At 42.9% G+C, this 10,147-nt stretch overlaps 1 protein-coding gene across 1 annotated transcript; it reads left to right on the top strand.

Annotated features, from left to right (window-relative positions):
• The first annotated feature begins 897 nt into the window (after positions 1-897).
• On the top strand, positions 898-3,302 carry LOC135587724 (putative UPF0481 protein At3g02645). The gene is made up of 3 exons (XM_065079440.1): positions 898-1,042; positions 1,147-1,609; positions 1,681-3,302. Exons 2-3 carry the CDS (start codon positions 1,245-1,247, stop codon positions 3,020-3,022), a joined length of 1,707 nt encoding a protein of 568 aa, XP_064935512.1. The 5' UTR covers positions 898-1,042; positions 1,147-1,244; the 3' UTR covers positions 3,023-3,302.
• Positions 3,303-10,147: the final 6,845 nt, after the last annotated feature.

Raw genomic sequence — 10,147 nt, 5'->3', positions numbered from 1 at the left:
TTTTATATTAGTGCGTCTCTACCCAATAATCTCTTATTAGCTCTTATTGGATCTCATCTATAGGATCTAATAATTTAGAGGCTTAATGAATATCTTATAAAATAGAGGCTCCGATGGATGTCTTATATCCGAACCTCTACTCGTCAAAATACTTACCATATATGTATGACTCTCTAGGCCTAATATATAGCTTGTTATGAGTCATATCTATCAGAACTCCTTTTAGCTCAGTGAATTATTATCTCCATAATAATTCACTCGACTCGTCGACTACGAACGTACTAGGCTACTATGTCATAGTCCCTAGACAATATAGGGAAATCCAATCTTTGGACCTATTTGTCCTCAATTACTATGTACCTATAATCCCTTATCTATCTAATATCCTAGAGATCGTACATCGGGTATGGTGTTGTCAAGCTCATACGGTTTCTCCTCGAGTCTCGCTCTAATCGGATTCTCTCGAAGAACTCTTTTTTTCTCAATCTGAATGATCTTGGCCAAAGATTTGTCTGAACAAGAACACATAAGTTATTCCTCTCATGATACTGAGAGTGGATGATCCTTTATCGACACTCAATAGTTCTTATAAGGTTAACTGTCACTCCCAATGACCGATTGTGTTAGATTTGAAATTTCCAACATGAATGTGAGTGGTAAATTAACCTAAAAATTTTATATAACAATAATATAAGCTATAAATTTAATTTAAGAGAAATATATATTATTTTTTAGAAAATAATGATGCTACAATCTCGTGGGTAATTAAGCTATTATTCTGCTTTTTCTTAATTGTTGTCTTACAAAGCAATGGGTCAGCACATTGGAATTATAGTGGCTTGGGACGTTCAGCAGATTCAATAGTATTTTCTCTCCCCTTAGCCATCTGTAAAGTTGCAGGAAAAGCTGAATGAGGCTGGACCAGATTGCCTATAGAATTTGCTCTGAAATGGACAACTACATGGCGTCGAAGACTTTTTCCTTCCATGAGGAGCCAATTAATTGATCGGTGACGATTACAGGCCAACCTTTGTGAAAGATGGTAGAGAAAACATAGCTTTCAACATTGGATCAGATCCAAATAAGCTGATGTAGAAGTTTTCTAGCACATGATAAGCGAGGCCTGACCTGCTTTCCTTTATACAGTATGATGATAGTACCAGCAAGGAGTTGCTTGATGATGCTTCTGAGACCGAGCAGCAGAAAGCCAGAGAGCCGGTAGCGATCTGCAGCAAGATCAGAGCATGAGCATGGCCTCTACCCAGTCCACGGCCTCCACGGACACGCATCACAACCCGCACTTCGACGAACTCCGGTGGGTGATCCAGATACGCCACACGCTGGAGGAGGAGCACGACGACGACATGGGCATCCCCGTGTCGGTGTTCAACGTCCCCAAATGCTTGCAGGTGACCAAGCCCGAGGCGTACGTCCCCCAGCTGATAGCCGTGGGGCCGTACCACCACTGGCGCCCCGAGCTGTACGAGATGGAGCGCTACAAGCTCGCCGCCGCGAGGAGGACGCAGAAGCAATTCCACACCATCAAGTTGCAGCACCTCATCGAGCAATTCACCAAGCTCGAGCACAAGATCCGTGCCCATTACCACAGGTCCCCAGTCTTTCCTCTGCTGCCAGCGATGCTAACTCGGATATATCAGACTGAACGAGTCTTGTTTACAGGTACCTTGATTTCAATGGAGATACGTTGGCGTGGATGATGGCGGTGGATGCGTCGTTCTTGCTTGAATTCCTGCAAGTTTATGCTGTCCAAGAAGAAGGAGAAGGAGAAGGTAAGGTGCTCAGAAGGTTGTCTTCTCGGATGTCCCATTTGGTGGATTACACGGGGAGGAAGTCGGCGCACAACGTGATATTGAGAGACATAATGATGCTGGAGAACCAAATCCCGCTCTTCCTGCTGCGCAAGATCCTGGAGCTGCAATGCTCCTCGATCGAAGTCGCTGACGGCACGCTGACCAAGATGCTCACCGGCTTGCTCAAGGAGCTCTCCCCTTTCAAGCTGATGGACAACTTCCCCTGCATCGACGTCGCGCAGCACGCCCACTTGTTGGAGCTACTCTACTATGTCCTCGTCCCTAAATCCGACGACGACGGCGACGACAACGAGATCGAGGAGCAGAACGACGAGGCAGCGCCGAAGGAGCAGAAGTACGGGAACTCCGGCTACGTCAGGCAGCTTCTCGATGCGGTCTGGAAGATTGGATCGAGCCTCAACGGAGCTCCAATCCGCTTCATCAAGGGCGTCATCGTGTCGAGGCCCGTCAAGCTCGTGGTGCAGGTTCCCTGGAAGATCCTCACCAGCCTCCCGGGCTTCTCGATCGTGAAGCAGCCGGTCGAGAACTTCTTCTCCTTCCAGGGAGAAGAAAGCTCCCGGGCCCAAGATCCAAGTTCCACCAACAGCATCCACAAACCACCACTGGTGGAAGAGATCATGATTCCTTCGGTGACCGAGCTGATCGACGCCGGCGTAAAGTTCTTGCCGACTCATGGCGACCTGACAACGGTCGCGTTCGATGTGAAGACAGTGACGTTCTACCTCCCCACCGTCAGCTTGGACGTGAACACCGAAGTCATTCTGAGAAACCTGGTGGCGTACGAAGCTTCTGCTGCAACGGGGCCGCTGGTGTTCACCAGGTACACCGAGCTGATGAACGGCATCATCGACACCGACGAAGACGTGAAGCTGCTGAGGGAAAGAGGGGTGGTGCTGAACCGGATGAAGAGCGATGGACAAGTGGCGAAGCTTTGGAACGGGATGAGCAGATCGGTGAGGCTGACGAGGGTGGCGTTCTTGGACAAGGTTATTGAGGACGTGAACAAGTACCACAACAGCAGGTGGAGGGTGAAGTTGTGGAGGTTCATGAAGAAGTATGTGTTCAGTTCGTGGCAGGTTCTGACCTTTGTGGGTGCCATTCTGCTGCTGATTCTTACAGGTCTGCAAGCATTTTGCTCGGTGTATACTTGTTCTCGCTGGTTTGGCGACGTGAATGTGCAGAAACAATAAGTACTCATCCAGTTCAGGTATCACCAAAGACGAAGTTTGATGATGAAAAGATCGTGGATCGTATTAGGATTGCGTGTACTAATCATGTGTACCTCTAAATTTATGTGATTTGGATTGTTCACCATTAGGTTTGAACTTATGTCATGTCGGTGGTACTGAAGGAAAGATTTTAGATTCTCGGAGGAGAAGAATGATTTCTGTTGATGTACTCGATGCGATGTTGTGGCCTTGTGTCTAACAAAGTTTAATATATTTGTATGATAATGTGGTTTGGAGATCACTTGGAAGTGTGCCTTTCGTATGATAATGGGCATCCTATTGCCAAACATGAGTGATTGAATATTCTCACATGGCTGTAACCAGTAAGTACTCTGTTATTAACATCCAGAAGTGATATATCTCACAGCCTAAAAGTTGTTGAATATTCTTCGTTAATGCTTTCAATAGTTAGCCTTTCGAAACATCCGTGCAATATTAAAATGATTGTGATACTACTGTAAGCAGCAGTGATGAGTAGTGCAACATTCTCAAGGATGTCCCATCTCTCGGTCTTTTGTCCACTCACATGCTCAAAGATGTTCCAATTCTTAGTTGCTGTCCACTTTCATGTCTACTGCTAGACTGGTTTTATCTGTATCAATGAAGTAATCAATAGCTAGATCCTCTTTTGAGGTGGAAGTGGGGTCAGGTCGAGACTGTCCATATAAGATCTGAATCATATTCTTGACAGCCTCCCTGGCTGTTATCATTTATGTCCAGCTTGATGCTGAAATGATTATGAAGTAAATTATAGTCCTTGTTGTTAGTTTTAGAGAATAAGAGTTTGTAAGATCTGGCTGTGTTCTTTATGTTATTACTGGAGATACTTGCATATAAGCTGAAGCCAGCTGACTTTGTTAGACCTTATTGTATGATTCCGTGACAACTCCAAGATTTTTCTTTGTCGCGCATGATTTGATTGCTTAATTAGTTTTCACTTATTGCTTGTAGTTCCAGCTAGACTCCTGTTTTGCATTCATCTCAAGGTATTGGATTGTTGTGGTTCCCATATATTTATTATATTAACAGTACATCATCAGCATCGGTAGGTCAAAGTGGATAGACTATTTGATTATTTTTTTCCATCACTTATTTAAAATGTGGATGTATGGAAATATTATTTAGTTATCATGTCGTAATCATAGATGGAAAGCTTGTACAGAGGATATTATTTATCTGAATCCTGGAATAATCGGATTGGATACATCTAGAATGAATCGAGATTTATTACCATTTTGTTATCAAACACCAGCAGTGACTTCTGATGATACAACACAAACATTATTCACAAAACATTAGGGTAACATGCTCCGTAGGAAACAGAAGCTTATCTCTGTTTAGAACAGCAAACAAGTCCAGATGAACAGCACAAATTATATATCAACAGTGGATAACAATGGCAGACGGCAAAGATGTTTCATTTGACAACCAAAAAGGATAATGATATCCCTCTAACAGCAATATTGTAGTAAATCATGGGATTCTTGAGCCCTTAGACCAATAGATATTACAATTTCTAGTAAATCACTGATAATGGATATCTTTTAGATGGATCATTTTTCTGGCTTATGCCTTATCTAAACCTTCTTCCCTACTGTTAGATGTGCTGCTGCCGCTACTATGCTGCGCTTCATGTGCTTCTCTTTGGTTTCTGGAAAGGAGCTCAAATGACCAAGTTTCTGATATTCCAACTTCCGTAAGTGAATTGAGGTAAATGTCATAGAGGAGGGGGCCAACAGGCTGTTGCTGCATTGGAATTGTGGTGTTCAAAGGACTGAGGCAGATTTGGAGAAGTATAGTCTAATTTGTCATGAGACTCTGCCATAGGATCACACTTCATCTTCTCATGTAACTCGTTCTGCAATTGCTCAACCTCTGAGTTCAGGACATTCTTCTAATCTTGCAGCACATTCTTCTCCCAGTAACCTGCTTCAGTACAAGATAAAAAAAAAAAAAAAGTTCATATCAAACTCGATCCTTTTGTCCATAAATTATGTGGGCTGTATCCATTTATTTTTATTTTGATTTTTATTAAGTCTCTCTACGTGAAAGAGATGATAAACTGTGTTCTGGATGATACAATTGCTTTCACCATATAAATACCTAATTCATTTTTTTTTTTTAGCTTCCAATTTATCTATTGTTTACCTTTCTATATAGTTCAAAACCATCATTTAAATTGTAAAACTTGCAACTAGTACATGTTAGTTTGGCAAGTCCCATAGTCCCACATCGGAAAAATCAAACTTGTTACCTCCTATTGCAACTATAAATAAGGCCTGGGCTTTGAAGTTAGATGCATCACAAGAAAAACTAAGTATTTACTTTGGTTTAAGTCCACACTCAGTTAAATAGTTTGGACTTATACTTTGAGTTTTTCTTGTTTAGTATTTTCTAGTGTCTTATGGCTTAGGAACATCTTCCTAAAGCATTTGTAAGTCTCTTTTCATAGTAGTGATTTGTTCCTCTTTCGTTCGTGGATGTAGGTCAAAGTTAATTGATCGAACCACGTAAATCTGGTGTTCTTGTCGGTTTTATCTTTTCGTTTAATTGTCTTTGTTGTGTTGCCAAAATTACCTTGTGGTAAATTTCCTAGGGCTAGCTCTAATAAACTGGCATCAGAGCCTGGTTTCAGGATTTTTTGGCAACGATGACAATAACAAAGATTTTTGTCGAGAAATTCGATAGAAATGTCAACTTCGGCTTGTGGCAACTCAAGATGGAGGTCATTCTGGTTCAAGACGGAGTTGATTTAGTACTACAGGGAGCCGAGAGCATTCCAGATGATATGTCAAAAGAAGAGCTTGCGGGTATGGATAAGAAGACTCGATCAAGCATCATTCTAAATCTCTCTAACGAGGTTTTATGGGAGGTAGCTACGGAGACTACGGCTAAGAGCATGTGGGACAAGCTTAAAGCCTTGTACATGAAGAGGACAGTGGAGAATCGTCTCTACTTGAAGCAAAGTCTGTATATACTTCGGATGATTGAAGGTACATCTATACTCTCGCATCTTGATAAGTTTGATTCTTTGGTTATGGATTTGGAGAATATAAATGCAAAAATTGATGATGAGGATAAGGCTTTGTTACTCTTGTGTTCTCTTCTCCAATCTTTTAAGCATTTCCGTGATACTTTGATTTATGGAAAAGAAACAGTTTTATATCAAGAAATTAAATCTGCACTGAAATCTAAGGAGCAGATAGACAGGAATATCACTGGGGAAAGTAGAGAGAATCAGGCTGAGGGTCTTGTTGTTAGGGGGAGAATGGATAAAAGAGAATTTGATAGTAGTAGATCTAAATCTAGATCTAAATCCAGACATAGAAATTTGGAATGCAGATATTGTCATAAAATGGGGCACATTAAATCTGATTGCTTTAAATTGAAAAATAAATTAAAGTAAAAGGAAAAATTTGTTGAAAAAACTACTGAATCCGCTGAAGTTAGTGTAGCAACTGAGGAGATTGTTGAAAATATTTTTTCTACTATTGATGACAGGACGAGGTCTAAAAATGAATGGATTTTAGATTCAGGTTGTACTTACCACATGTGTCCCAATAGGGATTTGTTTTCCACATATGAATCTTGTAATGGTGGAATTGTTTTGATGGGCAATAATGCCGCATATGATGTTGTTGGTAGAGGTACAATATGAATTAAAATGCATGATGGTATTGTGAGGATACTCACTAATGTTAGACATGTTCCTGATTTAAAAAAGAATCTCATATCTTTAGGCACCCTAGAGGCCCTTGGGTGTAAATACATAGCTGAATGTGGAGTTATGAAAGTTTCTAGAAGTACCCTTATTGTTATGAAAGCTTATAGGTCTGGTAGCTTGTATATTCTGCAGGGAACTGTTGGGAAATTCTGGGGGCGACATCATATGCGCAGCGGAAGAACAAGAAAACAAAATCCCCGATTCCCAAAGAGATGTTCGTCGTCATGCGAAGATTGGTGCGCAAAATCCGCGAAACTTAAAACTACGTATAGAGTATATTATGTTACCTAGGGAGATCGTATATCCCTATTTCCTTGCAGATCCTTAGGAGAGGGTGAAGGAGGTCAAGTGTCCTCCTCTCTAGCGGTGATCCACACAGCAGGGTTGCGACGACGCTCCTCAAAACTCTAGGCCTGCTCTAAGGTGGAGAGGGAGAGGAGAATAGGAAAGGCAAGCAAAGGCTCTAGCCCATGAGGCTTTGAATCCCTCCTATTTATAGAGGTCCCCTATCAAACCCTAATGGGTCCTCCCCTAGTGGGTATTGGATCTGCATCCAATAAGACAAGGGCTCCGTCGGATATCTCATATTTGAACCTCTACTCATCGCAATGCCTACCATATGTGTGTGACCCTCTAGGCCCAATATCGAGCTGGCCGTGAGTCATACCTGTCAGAACTCCTTCTAACTCAGTGAATTATTATCTCTGTAATAATTCACTTGACTCATCGACTACGGAAGTACTAGGCCACTACGCCGTAGTCCCCAGACGATACAGGGGAATCCAATCCATTGGACCTGTCTGTCCTCAGTTACCGTGTACCTATAGTCCCTCATCCATCTAATATCCCAGAGACCGTATATCGAGCATGGTGTTGTCAGACCCATACGGTTTCTACTCGAGTCTTGCTCTAATCGGATTCTCCCAGAGAACTCTTTCTCTCAACCCGAATGACCCTAGCTAGGGATTTGTTTGAGCAAGAACACATGAGATATTCCTCTCATGACGCCGAGAGTGGATGATCCTCTATCGACACTCAATAGCCCTCGTAAGGTCGACTACCACTCCCAATGACCAGCTGTACTAGATCTGGGATAGCCAAAATTATAAGTCTGGTATCAAAGAGTGGAGCACTCATATAGGACATCCTTGGTGTCTCAAGTCTAAGGACCAAATACACCACTAGGACTACGGAATCGCTGTCTGACAATAAGGTATCATCAACCATCCAGCATTCCGTAAGCGGATCAATCAGTGAACTCATTTTCCAATGAGCACCTGTACTGTATCCCTAGTGTCCCTACACAAGCAACTATGAGACCAACTGCATCCATCATATGGACGGGTATACAGCACACCAGTCTGTCCGGTTATTACAATGTCCCTCTCGAGTAACCTATGACCGGGATAATTTAGGATATGTGTTTAAAGGTGAATCGATCTCATTATCGTGATCTCATCACGATCCGATTCCCATTGCACAAATCCAAGGACATCATAATATATATATGCATTTATGCAATAGTTATAAAGTGATATACGCCAAAATATAATAAGCAAAAAGATTCTGTATCAAGTCACACATGCCATCACTCACGTGATTGGCTTGCTGGGCACCTATGACTAGCAGAAACTACTGTCACAAGTTCGGTTGCAGTTTCGTCATCATCATTATCTGATTCTGACATCACCAAAATATGGCATATGCATTTGGGTCATATGTGTTAGGATCGAGAGCACTAAGAGGGGGGGGGTGAATTAGTGCAGCGGAAATCTTACAGCGATTAAAAACCAAAAGCTGCGTTCGTTCAATAAAAAAAAAACTATTATGATGCAAAAGCTAATTCTCAGTTTGTATCTAAGTGCAGTTTGCGTCTAAGCGCAGATTGCGTCTAAGCGCAGTTTGCGTCTAAACACAGTTTGCGTCTAAGCGCAGTTTGCGTCTAAACACAGTTTGCGTCTAAGCGCAGTTTTACGTCTAAGCGCAGTTTACGTCTAAACTCAGATTTACGTCTAAACGCAGTTTTACGTCTAAACTCAGATTTACGTCTAAACGCTGTTTTACGTCTAGACGCAGATTTACGTCTAAACTTTGAAACTCGTTTGTATACTCGCAGAAAGCAGTATGCAGTTGAAATCAAGACGTAAACATGAACTGAGAACTGATGATTGTGAGAGGAAAGCCGATTTACGTCTAAATGCAGTTTTACGTCTAAATGTTGAAACTCGTTCGTAAAATTGTAGAGGACAGTTTGCAGTTATCAATAGGATCAAAATGTAAGTGTAAACTGCAAAGAAACTCTTTCGTAAAAGCACCGAAGACAGTTCTGCAGAATCAAACGTAAACGTAAACTGTAATGTACGAAAATACGAATTTACGTCTGAATGCAGATTCGGAAGAACAGCACTTAGAACTTGTTCGTGAAAGCGCAGAGAGCAGTAGTAATGGAGGAGGTTTGCAGTAATGATAAAGTGCTCAAAAATAAACGCAAACCAGAGATTTAGAGTGGTTCGGTCAGCCTTGACCTACTCCACTTTTGGCTTCCTCCACCGACGAGGTTGCCGACGTCAACTAGGGGCCTTCCTTCAATGGGCGAAGGCCAAACTGCCCTTTTACAGTTTCTCTCCTTTTAACAGGCTCAGGAGACAACCTTTACAGACCTTTCTCTCCTCACTTTACAACTGAAAACTTGAAGAACAGAAGGAGGAGACTTAAAGGCTTTACAACACTTTTGAGCTCTTAGAATCACAGAAAAGATCAAGATTTCGGTGTGGGTCTGTATCTTTTCAGTGCTGAATGGGTGGGGTATTTATAGGCCCCAACCCAATTCAAATTTCGAGCTCAAAACGATCAAATCCCGAAATTCCGGGATCAGGTGGTTGCACCTCTTGACTGGAGAGGTGGCACCGCCTGGCAGAGCTCGAAGTCTGAGCTCAGGCGGTTGCACCTCTCGACTGGAGAGGTGGCACCGCCTGGCAGAGCTCGAAGACTGAGCTCAGACGGTTGCACCTTCTCTGTCAGGGGTGGTTGCACCTTCCTGCCAGAGCTCGAAGACCGAGCTCAGGCGGTGCATCTCCTGACCAGAGAAGTTTCTCTTCTCTGCCAGAGGTGATCGCCCCTTTCTGCCAGAGGTGGTTGCACCTCTCTGCCAGAGGTGGTTGCACCTCTCTGCCAGAGCTCGAAGACTGAGCTTAGGCTGTGCATCTCCTGGCCAGAGAGGTCGTACTTCTCTTCCAGAGCTCGAAGACTGAGCTCGGTGATTGCATCACCAGGCAGAGCTCGAAACTTGAGCTCAGGCGGTGCTACCGCTTGACAGAGGAGGTTGCACCGCCCAGTCTCGCTTGGAGACTGAGCCCTGGGCG

Source organism: Musa acuminata, chromosome BXJ1-8 (genome assembly GCF_036884655.1).
Source record: "Musa acuminata AAA Group cultivar baxijiao chromosome BXJ1-8, Cavendish_Baxijiao_AAA, whole genome shotgun sequence".
NCBI classification, from domain to species: Eukaryota; Viridiplantae; Streptophyta; class Magnoliopsida; order Zingiberales; family Musaceae; genus Musa; species Musa acuminata.
This window is presented reverse-complemented; position numbering and strand designations above follow the sequence as displayed.